The sequence below is a fragment of the Nematolebias whitei genome, chromosome 1 (genome assembly GCF_014905685.2).
Source record: "Nematolebias whitei isolate Nwh7 chromosome 1, NemWhi1, whole genome shotgun sequence".
NCBI classification, from domain to species: domain Eukaryota; kingdom Metazoa; phylum Chordata; class Actinopteri; order Cyprinodontiformes; family Rivulidae; genus Nematolebias; species Nematolebias whitei.
In genome coordinates this window covers 50,811,729-50,826,006 of record NC_056498.1, presented here as the reverse complement: position 1 = coordinate 50,826,006, position 14,278 = coordinate 50,811,729, and the positions used below count along the sequence as shown (strand labels likewise).

The 14,278-nt window shown below is 40.4% G+C and overlaps 1 protein-coding gene across 1 annotated transcript in view; it reads right to left on the bottom strand.

Annotated features, from left to right (window-relative positions):
• Window positions 1-7,434: 7,434 nt before the first annotated feature.
• macrod2 (mono-ADP ribosylhydrolase 2) overlaps window positions 7,435-14,278 on the bottom strand; it is a 612,591-nt gene continuing 605,747 nt past the window's right edge. The window contains exons 16-18 of the mRNA XM_037678263.1: window positions 11,945-11,980; window positions 10,170-10,244; window positions 7,435-8,609 (exon numbers count right to left, since the gene is read on the bottom strand). Of these exons, the coding sequence (XP_037534191.1) occupies window positions 8,587-8,609; window positions 10,170-10,244; window positions 11,945-11,980 (134 nt within the window). The 3' untranslated portion in view covers window positions 7,435-8,586. The remainder of the gene's footprint in view (window positions 8,610-10,169; window positions 10,245-11,944; window positions 11,981-14,278) is intronic.

Sequence of the window (14,278 nt, the reverse complement as noted above, 5' to 3'; positions counted from 1 at the left end):
TGATGGTCTAAAAGTTTTCATGAAAACACTTCCTTCCACGTTCTGAGAAGAAATCCCAAATTGTTGGATGTTCAGAATTTATTTTATAAACCAAACCTCATCTGCCCTTCATACCTTTGTCCCCACTTGTGTGTAAAAGTCCTTGGTCTTCATGATGTCTCTTATTGGTGGTAGCCTTTCATATATAAGTGTTGAACTGGTGTTAGTGTGGGGGGCAGTTATAACATTTGACAGGTCTATATCATTGGACACACACACTTTATTCTTTATTCAGTTCTGTAGCTTCAAAGGCGCTGAATACGAACGAATGCACCACTTTTCAATTTTATATATTTGAAAATGGTTTAAAACAAGGTTTTTACTTATTTTACTTCACTAATTGGAAATAGTTTTGTAAAATTATTACTATTAATAGTATTAATATAAGATTTCCAAGAGGGATGAATGCTTTTGCAAGTTGTTGTTTGTAACTTTCACACCCAAAGCATCTTTTACCTTCTATCAGTGGGTGATAACTGCTGATCAGACGACCTGTATATTCATTACATCTGCACTTTAACTACAGTAGTCCCTCGTTTATCGCGGGAGTTACGTTCCACACCCCCCAGCGATAGGTTAAAAACTGTGAAATAGGAATGCTGTATTTATTTTAGTTTTTATATATATATTAAGGCTTTATAAACCCTTCTTGCAATGTTCTAAACTCTTAAACCTACATCATTTTAACAACATACGTACACTGCCTGAACAGAAAAAAAAGGTCACACCAATATTTTGTTGGACCGCCTTTAGATTTGATTACAGCATGCATTCTCTGTGGCGTTGTTTCAATAATCTTCTGCAATGTCATAAAATCAATTTCCATCCAGTGTTGCATTAATTTTCACCAAGATCTTGCATTGATGACTAGACACTAGGCATGATGGGTGCATCACTTCACCTGCCTCTCTTCTTACGCTGATGCACCCCATCACTCTGGAACAGGGTAAATCTGGACTCATCAGATCACATGACCTTCTTACATTGCTCCAGAGTCCAATCTTTATGCTTCCTAGCAAACTGAAGCCTTCTTTCCAGTTAGCCGCACTGATTAGTGGTTTTCTTAAGGCTACAGCTGTTCAGTCCCAATCCCTTGAGTTCCCTTCACATTGTGCATGTGGAAATGCTCTTACTTTCACTATTAAACATAGCCCTGAGTGCTACTGTTGTTTTTCTTCCATTTGATTTCACCAAACGTTTAAGTGATCGCCGATCACGATCATTCAGGATTTTTTTCCGGCCACATTTCTTCCTTGAAGACGACGGATCCCCACTATCCTTCCAGTTTTTAATAATGCGTTGGACAGTTCTTAACCCAGTTTTAGTAGTTTCTTCAATCTCCTTAGATGTTTTCTCTGCGTGATGTCAATGATTTGACCCTTCTCAAACAGATGGACATCTTTTCCACGACCACACGATGTGTCTTTCAACATGGTTGTTTAAGAAATGAGAAGCAACTCATTGCACCAGTTGGGGTTAAATAACTTGTTGCAGCTGAAAGATAATCACCCATGCAGTAATTATCTAATAGGAGGCTCGTACCTTATTTACTTAGGTAAATCCAGGTGGTGACTTTTTTCTTGACCAGGCAGTGTATTTGTACTGTACAGTACTGCAAAATTTTATAGGCGTACTCACCAGCCTTGGTCCGGTTCTGATCAGCTCTCTGCAGCTGTTGGGCATCAGACGCTTTTGGAGAGAGCCGGACCTTCGAAGAGCCAGCACAAAACCACACAATTGTCCTGATCGAGTCCAAATCCAGATGAAAAAAGTCCGGGTGAGCTCCGGAGAAGACACCGGACCTCCAGGCAACGCCTCCCCACTCGAGAGGCTTCAGGGCCGGCAAGTAGCACTCAGATGAGTGCTGGAAGTAGCCTCGACCCGGTTCTAGTCTGGTTCTGTACGGCTCTCTGCATCCACTGTGCGCCAAAGTCACTTTGAATAAAGACGGAACTTTTTATTCATTTTCGGATCGGATCAAAACTTTCCCTCCATTTTGGCGGAAAGCAGCGGACCGGAAGCACTGTTGGCTTCTGGGTAATGTAGTCCTTTTGACTGGCCTTACTGTGTAGGCTTATTGAAAGAAAGCTACAAAATGGCGGCGTCTGTCCAAAGTTGTTTTTGTTAACTTTTTATTCCGTACCGTCCCAATCACGGGAGTAATATTAAAGTTAATAATCGTTGAAAAAAACGCGAAAGTTGAACTGCGAAGTATCGAGGGACACCGGTCCCTTTAATATGATCAAGTTTATGATTAGCGCTGCAACAGAGAAAAAAATATGATAACATTAGTGCTTTAATCTTCTTGTTTTTGTACTCTTGTCAAGAGAGGCCATCAGATTGAGACAAAGATGCTTTTTAAAAAAAAAAAAAAAATCCCACAGTAAATTTAATTTGCATAACCGTCTTGTTGCTGCAGAGTTTTTAATCGACATGTTCTCACTCGTTCAAAGCCAACCAGGAAAGCTGCAAGTCAATTTCCTTTCAACGTCTCAGCTGCCCTAGTTGCCTTTGAAGACAAGCATCCATAATGAATAGCGTCGATTTTCATCCCAATTAGAGTGTTTATCTCGGCTAAGCTCACCTATAGTGGTGCCTGTGCTTCTTGTGGGGGCGATGAATTTTCATGAAGGACAAACACTGTACTTCAAATAAGAAAACAGCTTATCAAGTGGTGGGATTTAACGCTTTAGCAGGAATTACTTTCCTCCAATTTGTTTCTGCGGTGTAAACAGCCATTGTGGCACCGGGTCGCTGTTCGGTGGCGGGAGGGTGGAGGAAGGCGGGTGGAGCTAAGCAGCAGGGAGAGTAGTGTGGCAAAAAAATAAATAAAGGCGAGAGAACAAGCACGTTTGTGTAAGAAGAGCTTCACTGAGCTTTTATTTGAAACGGGAAATAAATGGAGCACATCACATCAACTCGCAGCAGCCTGACAAGACTTGTCAGATCCTGACAAAAACATATCTCTCACGTCAATCACCCCATATACACCCTAACGTGTATTTATGGGTCCTTTTAATGTGAGGCCTGTGATGTTTCTGGGCTGTTGTTAAGGATGAGAGTCAACAACTCGGATATAAGCCAGAAAATTCAACAACGTCAGATGTAAACTAGGACGGCGGGTTGTTTTAGTAAAAGAGGCGGTGTTTTTTTTATAATTATTATTCTAAAGAGCTGGTTTGTTGCACCACACTTGTGCAAAGAAGCAGTTTCCCCCTGACACCTCCAACCGCTCGGGTTCAGGGAACCCACCGCTCCGACATGCAACATTTAAATGGAGTCATTAAAATTTAAACACCTACCAATCTGGGGACAATCACGACAGACATCTGCCTGGCATGCGACAAGTTAATGGAATACGATAGCTGCTTCAGCGAGGAGTCTCGTTCACGTCAACAGATGAGGAAACCTGTTGTGGATGCTTGTTTCGCACTTGTTTCATCTAAAAATAAGAATTATTGAAACTAAACATCTCTCAGCAGGATAAAAGCTCTGTTGCTTTATTTGACTGGAGGAAATCACAGTTTTGTTCCTGCCAGTATTGCTTTATTTGGTAAAGACGCAGATAAAATATCCACAACTTCCCAAAATCAAGTTAATATCATCTGTAACGGTACACCAGCTGTCAAATAAAGGCAGAGAAGAGAAAAATAAATCTTCAACGTGGAGAAGTCTGAAAGAAATAAATGTTTAATAAAAAAAAAAGTTCAAATCTCATTTCTGATCACGGCAGCTGATCCTGCTGACCAAATAAAACACACAATTTAGTTCCTGCACTGTGTTGAAAAAAACAAAGTATTGTTAAAAGTCCAGTTTGTGTCATATTTACAGGTGCTGGTCATACAATTATAATATCGTGAAAAAGTTGATTTATTTCAATAATTCCGTCCAAAAAGTGACACTTGTATATTATATTAATTCATTCCACACAGACTGATATATTTCAAATGTTTATTTCTTTTAATGTTGATGATTATAACTGACAACTAATGAAAACCCCAAATTCAGTATCTCAGAAAATTAGAATATTAAGACCAATTTAAAAAAATAAGATTTTTAGAAATGTTGGACAACTGAAAAGTATGAACATGCACAGCACTCCATACTTAGGTGGGGCTCCTTTTGGATTACTGCAGTAATGTGGTGTGGCATGGAGTTGATCAGTCTGTGGCACTGCTCAGGTGTTATGAGAGCATCTGCATCTCCATAAAGTTGGTCAGCAGCAGGAAGCATGAAGTGCTCTAAAAGTTCCTGGGAGATGACTGCATTGACCTTGGACCTCAGAAAACACAGTGGACCAACACCAGCAAATGACACGGCACCCCAAACCATCACTGACTGTGGAAACTTGACACTGGACCTCAAGCAACGTGGATGCTGTGCCTCTCCTCTCTTCCTCCAGACTCTGGGACCTTGATTTCCAAAGGAAATGTAAACTTTACTTTCATCAGAGAACATAACTTTGGACCACTCAGCAGCAGTGCCAGGTGAGATGCTTCTGACGCTGTCTCTTGTTCAAAAGTGGCTTGACATAAGGAATGCGACAGCTGAACCCCTTGTCTTGCATACGTCTGAGCGTGGTGGTTCTTGAAGCACTGACTCAAGCTGCAGTCCACTCTTTGTGAATCTCCCCCACATTTCGGAATGGGTTTTGTGTCACAATCCTCTCCAGGGTGCAGTTATCCTTATTGCTTGTACACTTTTTTTATACCACATCTTTTCCTTCCCTTCGCCTCTCTATTAATGTGCCTGGACACAGAGCTCTGTGAACAGCCAGCCTCTTTAGCAATGACCTTTTGTGTTTCGCTGACCTTGTGCAAGGTGTCAATGGTCGTCTTTTGGACAACTGTCAAGTCAGCAGTCTTCCCCATGATTGTGTAGCCAACAGAACTAGACTGAGACCATTTAAAGGCCTTTGCAAGTGTTTTGAGTTAATTAGCTGATTAGAGTGTGGCACCAGGCGTCTTCAATATTGAACATTTTCACAATATTCTAATTTTCTGAGACACTGAATTTGGGGTTTTCATTAGTTGTCAGTTATAATCATCAACATTAAAATAAATAAACATTTGAAATTTATCAGTCTGAATGAACGTAAATAATCTACAAGTTTCACTTTTTGAATGGAATTTCTGAAATAAATCAACTTTTTCATGATATTCTAATTTTATGACCAGCAGCTGTATTACAGAAATTAAACAGCTGGCCTTCCTTGAAGAAATGCTCATCTTTCACCTTCATGTCAGAGATTTAAACTTAAGATTACACGAAAATGAGACTGGGAGTGGTGGAGCAGAGGTTAGAGGAGGTCAGCCTGTGATCGGAAGGTGGTTCAATTCCTGGTACTGACAACATCAAAATGTGGGTGGGATTGGTGAAGCACCCACACCTGCTTCCACCCTCATTTGCCGCACTCTGGACCCTTGAGCAAGGCCCTAACCCCCACCATCTGCTCCCCCGGGCGGCCTAGATAGCAGCGCTCTGCTAAAATGAAACGTTTAGTAGTGGAAAAAAAAAAAAAAAAACCTCTGTGACTCATTTTGTCAGCATGGCTCTCATGACTGTTTCCAACGTCTTTTTGTTGTTGTTTTCTAAGAAACATAAGATTTTGTGTTAATACTTGGGTTCAGCTGTCAAAATATTGGTGCCATTTGCCATTAAAGGGATAGTTCAGATGTTTTGAAGTGAAGTTCTGCGGGAGGTTTATCAACACCTAATATTTTACCTCTTACTGCTCTTTGATTGGTCTCCCCCCCCCCCCCCCTTGTCCTTTATTGCATTGTGACACTTAGAATTATTGTCTGAGTGTCAAAGTGATGCCCACCAGATTTACTTTCACAAGCAGAGCATTATGGTGGGCCTTAATGCTCCACTTGATATATAAATTAAATTTTATTAGAATATGCTTTGGGGTTTGTTCCTGATGTAATGGACACGGGAACGGGAAAAAAAAGAAGATAACAAAGCAGAAAAGTGAGAGAAGAGTTAAAATGTAAAGAAGGAGATAGGAAAAGAGGAGAGAGAGAGGGATAAAGAGAACACAAATCAACATCATTGAAGTCTGCCTCTAGACCTGTGGAAAGAGAAAAAAAAAAACACAAAAAAAACCCTGACAAAACCAAGAAACCACAACAAACAACTCATATAATGATAGTTATAACATCATTAGAAAGTATTTTATACATTACATGGTATATAGAATATATATTTGATGGCCACCACAACCCAACTGAGTGTGTATCTGATAAACACCTGAATCTAAACACCTGTGTGAGCATGCTTATCACTATAAGGTTTCTCCATAAAAAGGTTAAATAACCAGGCAATAATGCAAAATTGATAACGTAAAAGTTTATAAATTGTTTGCATGAATTGCTGGAATTAATCCACTTTGGTTCTATTTGAACTCATCTGTTTAGTCAGAATTATTGAATTGCTCCAAACTGATACAGTTAAAAGAGCTACAGCAGGTCGTATTGTTCTTAAGGTTTCCACAGAATCACACTTCAGAGGAGCTGAAGTCTTTACAAGCCCAGTTTCTAAAGATTGGTGAACGTGATCCACATTTCCACGACGGAATGAAGCGATTATTTGAAAGAAAATCTAAGGTCTCGTGATGAAGATGGAGAAGTTTGTTGTGGTTTGAGGGGAGGGTGTAAAACGTATTGTCTCATTTGATATAGGAAAAAGCCAGAGGGCCAAAGGGTGAACATGTAAAAGACTACAGGACAGACTACAGTAGTCCCTCGCTACTTCGTGGTTCAACTTTCGTGGTTTTTCCACAATTGTCAACTTTAATATTACTCGCGTGATTGGGACGGTACGGAATCAAAAAAGTTAACGAAAAAATACTTTGGGCAGGCGCTGCCATTTTGTAGTTTTCTTTCAATAAGCATATACTGTAACGTCAGTCGAAGAACTACATTACCCAGAAGCCAACAGTGCTTTCAGTCCGCTGCTTTCTGTCAAAATGGAGGGAAAGTTTTGATCCGATCTGAGCCTGATTAAAAAGTTCGGTCCTTATTCGTGGTGACTTGGTGCTCAGTGGATGCAGAGCCGATCAGAACCGGCCCAGGAAGCCTCTCGGGTGGGGAGGCGTTGCTTGGAGGTCCAGTGTCTTCTCCGGAGCTCACCCGGACCTTTTTCATCGGATTTCTCTGGATTATTTGGACTGGATCGGGACCATTGTTTGGTTTCGTGCTGGCTCGCCGAAGGTCCGGCTCTCTCCAAAAGCGTCTGGTGCTCGAGGGACCACTGTAATTGTTTCTGTACCAGAACATACAACTAAATACTTCTACACTTGTCTAACAAGGAAATCGGCTAATTTATCAGTTAACATAAAAATATAAATATGACCAATGTAAAAACAAGAAGCATTACACAATGACACACGGCTTCCATTTTAAACTTTATTTGTTGTTTCTGTTAATAGTTTAGCAAAGCAGACATCAAAGTATGAAGGCATCCTTTTGTAGAACTGTAATTCATCAAATTTTTAGTATGGCGCCACTAAAAAATTATAAATGAATCATACCAGCAATTTAAAGAAATCAAAACCTTTTTTTTTTGTTTGTTTAATCAACCGAAAGAAAATAAATGATTAGCAACAGGTTGTAGCCATTACATGATGGAAAGAAAAATACAAATCATCTGCGAGCAACACACGACCAAGAATTCCAGCTTGGACCACCTCCTTATGTCTGTGGTGCTGATTTTTGTTGTTCGATATGAAATAAGGCAGATTCCTTCCGTACAGTTAGAGACAATCTGGAAAGGAGACAAGCAAGAGCGAAGAAGACTGTAGTTCTTGTTTAGGTTGGTGAAAATTCAGAGGAGTTTTCTGGCATGCACTGGAAATGGCAAAGAAAAGAAGAGGGGGAGCAGAAGAACAAATCGATTCGTCAAGAGACGCTCATCCTCGTTTGTGTGCAGGATCTGGGGCGTTAACAGATAAAATGCCTTACAGCTATTGGCTGACTCGACTTGGAGGCGCACCGGTGTGTGAGGAGACGGGGCAAGTGTTGGTGTGGTGCTCTCTGAAGAGCCTCACAGATGCATCAGTTAAATGCCACAATGAGTTGTAAGAACTAAAGGAAGGTGGATGTTAAATATCCAGCCAGGAGTGTGGACATGTAGGAGCCGTGGCTGCTGTCCTCCGACAGTTTGACCGCGCTCTCACAGTGGGTTTCATCAAATAAAACAGACTCTAACTTGGTTGATCTCACTGCACCCCTGATGGCAAAATGATGTTTGACTCTTCGCACACAGTGAGGTATGGCTCATCTTTTCTGGTTATGTTCAAGTCTTATCGTTAGGGTTTATACAGACATATACATACAGTACCAACATACTCGAGGGAAGAATGGTTTCTTAGCAAAGAGGTGGTGGTGGGGAGCAAAGTAAAGTTGGGGATGTGAGCATCTGGTGTGGGAACTGGTTGTCCTGGGCCAGTGTCAGAGCCCATTCTGACACTCTGACACCAGGGTGGTTGGCCTTGCACAGTTTGCTGGCTGTCAGATGAGGTCAATTGTTCCCCCTCTCAGCTGGTCATTCTTTGTTCTCTGCTGCGTCTGGACAGGAAATACAAGCAGGATGCAAGATCGGTGTTAGTCCTTACTACCAATTCTTTTTAAAGTTAACTGTTCATAAGACGCTCACGAATGGAGAGAGCAATATTTTTGGCTCAAGTTCAACAGCAGCTGGCAGCCTTCGTGTAAACATCCTGATGCGTACGCTCAATAATCCAGGTAGAAAAATCTAACAAAGTCAGGTCTTCCGGACGGATTAAAAAAGTAATTAATTAAATAAAATTTTTAAAAAGTTGAAACGTTTCGTCTTTTATCCAAAAGACTTCATCAGTCTGAGGAGCAATAAACCCAGTGAACACTGAATAGTGACGTTATGACAAAGGGCATGTACAGACAAACGTAACTTATCATATTTCCATGTATTTATTGTTTAATTGAGTTAAATCACAGGAAATAATATCAGTATAACATACAAACCTAAAAATAAAACTTTGCATTCTTTGCAACAAGTATGTTTCTGGGAGGATGTCAACAATGTTTGTTAAATGAAAACTCAAGTGCAAATCAAAGGGAATATTATAGACTTCATAACTAAATGTAATCAGCAATAATTAAAAAAAAAAGTGAGTTAGACACTGATAAACAGTCACAGAGGATGATTCTGAAAGGCAACATGAAGCTTTTGTAAAAAATAAAATGCTCCATCACCTGTGTTGAATAAAACAGGCTGTCCATTGTGATTCCTTCATGTTGTACTCAGGCTACATTTAAAAGCACATTACATGCTGGCCAGCTCTATAACACAACACCTCACCTTGATCCCGACTGTTGTTTAACTACATCTCTTTTTCTTCTCTGGTGCCTTTGTCTGGCATTTTTTGAGCTTTCCCCCCTCCTACACCAACCTGTGTACCTCTGCCAACTTTCATAAGCTGCTAGCCTGTCCTATTTATTCAACCCCAACAATCTGGTCAAAGCAGATGCTTAATGATTTTTTTTCCCCGTCTACCTGTAAACTCCACGATGCCCAAGTCTTAATCTCCTTTTCTGGCTTAACTCTTAAGAACGCAGAACATTTGTTGAGATAGAAATTCAAAACACTCTCCACAAATGTCAACTTTCAAATTACATGCCATCTTATTACCCTGAATCTCAGCACAAATCCGAGAATAACAACAGGGTGTCATTATCAAAAGTGATTTATTGGCATGATTATTACCCCTATAGTTTGAGGTGGCTGCGAGTTGGAATAATATGCATCTTACACCTGATCTATTGAATGTCTGATGGTTGAGTTTCCAGGTAATCCATCAGATTCAATCTCCAAAGACATGCTGACAACTTTGTACCAAACAATCGAGGCTTTAGTTGCAGCAGAGCAGATTTACAAATGCACGTGGCCCTAGAGGAGCGTGCACAAAGCCTGCCTGCTCCTGCAGAAACAAGATGGAGGCAGACGGGGAAACGGCAAAATATAGCTCCACAAAACTGATGAGTCTCTTAAAAGAATAATTTTAACTCAGCAGCTGTGGTCACTAATAAGAATGTGTGAGATGAGTGCACATCTGCGAGTCAACACGAACATTTCCTCTGTTTTCTTACCTTTGGGCTGAATGCTTTCAGTTTCATTCAAATCAGTTGCTTTTTCTACTGAGCGCTCAAGATTTTCTGGCTCCTCTGGACGGGAAAGAGAAGAAGAGAAGAGTTTACGAGCAATAAAAATCAAGCAGTCCGGTGCCCGCCATCCTCTGCTGCATCTCAACTCAGCAACTTCTGCTTTGTCAAGCTTGTAAATCAAGCTGAGCAAATTTATAGATTTTATGCAACTAGATGCAGTACTGACCTCAAAGTAAACATTTTCTAATCAGCGTTTGCCTTTAACAAGACTATATAATTATTATAGAACGTCTGATGCTAGCTACTTGGATTGGGCATTTTTAGTTTGTGGCAAACATTAAATATTGTCAATCTGAGTCATTAAAGATATACCTGCAGCAAAAACCAATATATGCTATGACATCCAGCCTTAAATCACAATACAGTGTGATTCAAAGCAATATATAACAACAAAGCAAAGAAATGGTCGGCAGCTCACGTATAAAAAACAAACAAACAAACAAAAAAAATATATATTTAAAACCTGTTTGATAATAATTAAATACACAAAAAGAGGCTTTGTGCAAAATAATGAACAATGCCAACAGCAGACATGTTTAAAACTTTTAATAAATCAGTCGTGAGCAGCTAAATTACATTTTCCTGGAATATGAGTTGATTCACATCGCTTTAAGCACATTTTCAGTGTTTGGTGCTAACGCCGACACGGCTGCTGCAGTTCTTCTCCTGAACTGTAGGTGTCACTAAAGAGAAAACAGCAGGACGTGTAGCCAGAAGTAGAGCTGTTTGCTGTATGAAAAGGAATTGGGGTTTTTTTTCCAGATAAAAACGTAACTGAACTTAAACATTATTTTAATGTCTCTACATTGCTACAGTTATTTTTAAGAAAGTTCTCAAGTGATGTTATGACTTGCCAATCATGTGATCGATCTGCCATATTGTAGGTCATGCATCATCTCGGCAGAGGTCAGCCATTGATGACATAGCAGTTTATTTTTGTCTGTCTGTGTGATGATGGTGCAGGTGTGCATGATGCAGATGGTTGTTACAACCGATCTGATCACGAGGAAGTGAGACGTTCATTTCATGCAATACAGAAGGTCATAAAACATTAAGAAGCAGCAGCTCAATCGCCATCAAGCAAGTGACGGCAAGCCCACCTGGTCCAGATCCCAACAGAACCAAGCATCAGTTCTGAGCTCTGGAGAACAGAGTAAGATGTTCTAACCCTAAACTGACTGTGCGGCTCCGTCTATCTCAATCACTCATCACTCCAGCCTTCGCTGCGTCTCGTCCGCTGAACTCCCTTCAACTTACCTGTCTTTTTCTTCTTCCTGTAGATTTGTGGACGCTTGACAAATTATTTTGGGCCGCAGTCAGAGAGGAGTTAAAGGTATGTTGGTTAGTTTGGTGGGCGGTGATGGCCCAAGTACGCCTCGTACGACGGCGTTTGGTTCAGTTGAGTGTGTTTCATTAGCGCTCTTGGTGTGCTTTTTGCTTAAAGCAAAATGCGATATGGCACCGCTGGATAAAAGAACCCGGATGATGACGTCAATGAAAACTATCTATTGCTGCAGTTGCTTCAAACTCATGCACGTCTGGCAATTGTTACAAATCAGTTAATCTTCACACTCCTAGTAGCTACCATCCAATTCAAAATGTTTATATGTGTTGTGTTAAAGTTGGAAAGGATTTGAATAAGAAAGCACGTAGAGGTGACAAGGTTGTAGTTTATATGGAGCGCTATTAAATCTACTCACTTGTGTTGCTGGCGTCAGCGTTGTTCTCCGGTTCCTCTGCAATGCAGAACACATTGATACGGACATGTCGGTAACTTTAAAAGTTCAGCTCATGTTTCTAAACATAGTTCTTTACAAAGCTATTAAATATGACGACGGACTGATTTTATGCAGCTTCCTTTTCAACGTCAAAACCTTTGTCTCTAACAAATTATTTTCTGTATTAAAAATTCAAACCAGTTCCGATAGTTTAAAAGCAGCTTCATCTTTTGTCAGGTTGCTTTGTCTTTCACGTCTGGAACTGCACTGCACTTTACAGAAAAGAACAAAACAAACACAAGAAGGGAAGAGAGACTCATGCAAAATTAATTACAGACTGCCATCCCTGTTAGGCAGCCTGAGACCCTTCCTACCTTCCTCTGCAGCCTCCTGCCATCCTACTTGTTACTTTGTAGTTACACAACTCCTTTATCGTCACTCCCTGAGCAAACCTCCGCATTTCCTTCTTTGCAACAACAATCATCCAAACAAAGCACATCATAAAAATAACCGCTCTCCCCAGGCAGTCTTGTGATAATGTAAACAAATACAACTGCTTAGACACGATAGAAGAATGTGAGGAATTCAAAGGGCTGTCATTGTTCTGTGTGTTTATTGATACAAGTCTGTTGTCGAGGGTATTTAATAACCTGGAAAAAGTAGTTTGGATGCATATACAACTTTGCGGATGCTCGTAGCGGTTCACAGAATGTATGTGGGCACCATGAAACCTTTGTTTCTGTCGCAGTGTGATCTATGAACTGCGGGTTACGGCAAAAACACCTTCTCTGCATTTTAGTTTCAACATTTTTGAACGAATCGCTGCTTTCAATGACACCACCGGGGTCGGAAGAGACTGCTGAGAAGCAGGAAGGAGGAAGCAAAAACAGTTTCAGGCTTTTTTTTTTTTCCCCTCAACCTTTTCATCTGAGGCATTGAACTGTCCGCACAGCAAAATAACAAGATCTGTTTGTTAAAAACAATTTAATGGATCCTTTCCTGGTTTAAAGTCTGGCTCTTTTGTGTTTGATCTTAACAGTAACGGTAGAATTATACCGTGCCTGCAGAGCTGTGCTGTACAGGGTGTTTAATGCCTAAAAGCATTTTTCATTCAGCGTTTGTTTCCCGAGGTCAAACGCACACATGCACAGGCAAATACAATCGAAGACACAGCAAAACAATTAAATTCATTGATCTGTACTGTACTGCATCAATTCTGCAAACACAATGACTGATAAGCAACAATATCCGTTCATGTTACAACCTATATTTTATTAATGCGAAATGTGTTTATTGTTGGTGCAAAGCCTCTAACGTGAGCGACAGAAGGAGCACCCTGAAGCCCTCTCCTCATTCCAGGTTCTTCTTAAGTTTTTCCCCCTAAATAAAAACCACGCAGTGTTGGTCTTAAGGTGTTAAGGTGCTGTCCTGCTCCTTTAATATCCAGCACTAAACAAAGCAAAAAGCTTTCGCAATTTCGGTTCAATGTGGCCCCAGATTCCCACCGCCCGCCTGGAGCTCCGCAGGAGCAGCAACATTGTTCTTTCTCAGCCTCTAATTTGGCCACTGTGTGCTGAGAGCGGCGGGGCTATAATTTAGAAAAGGATCTGAGAGTGCTGTGGTGAACACACAAACAAGATGTGGGGGAGAGAGAAAAACAGGCCTCTGTCTGGTGGAGAGGCGCAGTGAGCTGAGGGCAGAAAAAGATGAGAAGAGCAGAAAACTGAGCAGACATTACAGGTTTCCTTAGACTGAGCCCTTACCGCTTCACAGAGACGAACCCTGCAAAGCTGACTGGTAAAGAAACTTTTAATGGTGCGTTTGATCTGGTTCTACAATCTGAGCTGTAATCAGTCAGTTCTGATACAAAGTCATCAGGATACACAGATGAAGACATGTTTATTAGTGTCCTACGTTTATTTCACGCCAATTTCTCAACATAAGACGATCTTAATAACAAGCAAAACGAAAACAACTGGTATGAACAGTGGCAGGCAACAGACATTTCTTCAAGGAATGCTGGACTTTGAATTTAGAAATGAACAGAGCTGATATGGCTGGTACCAAACCTAATGTTTTTAAATTCGCTCAACAAAGTAGTTAATCCTAATAAATATATAAATTACTGAATGTGAATAAATCTCTGTGTTTTTGAACTATGTTGACAATTTTAAATGAAAATTTAAAATGTTTTTTACTGATTCATTCTCTGCTTTTTACCATATTTACATTATAGGGTGGTACAGTGGATTTATCAAATTATATTATTTATCAACAAAAAAGGTTGAATCATGTCATCTGGACTTCGTTTTTTTT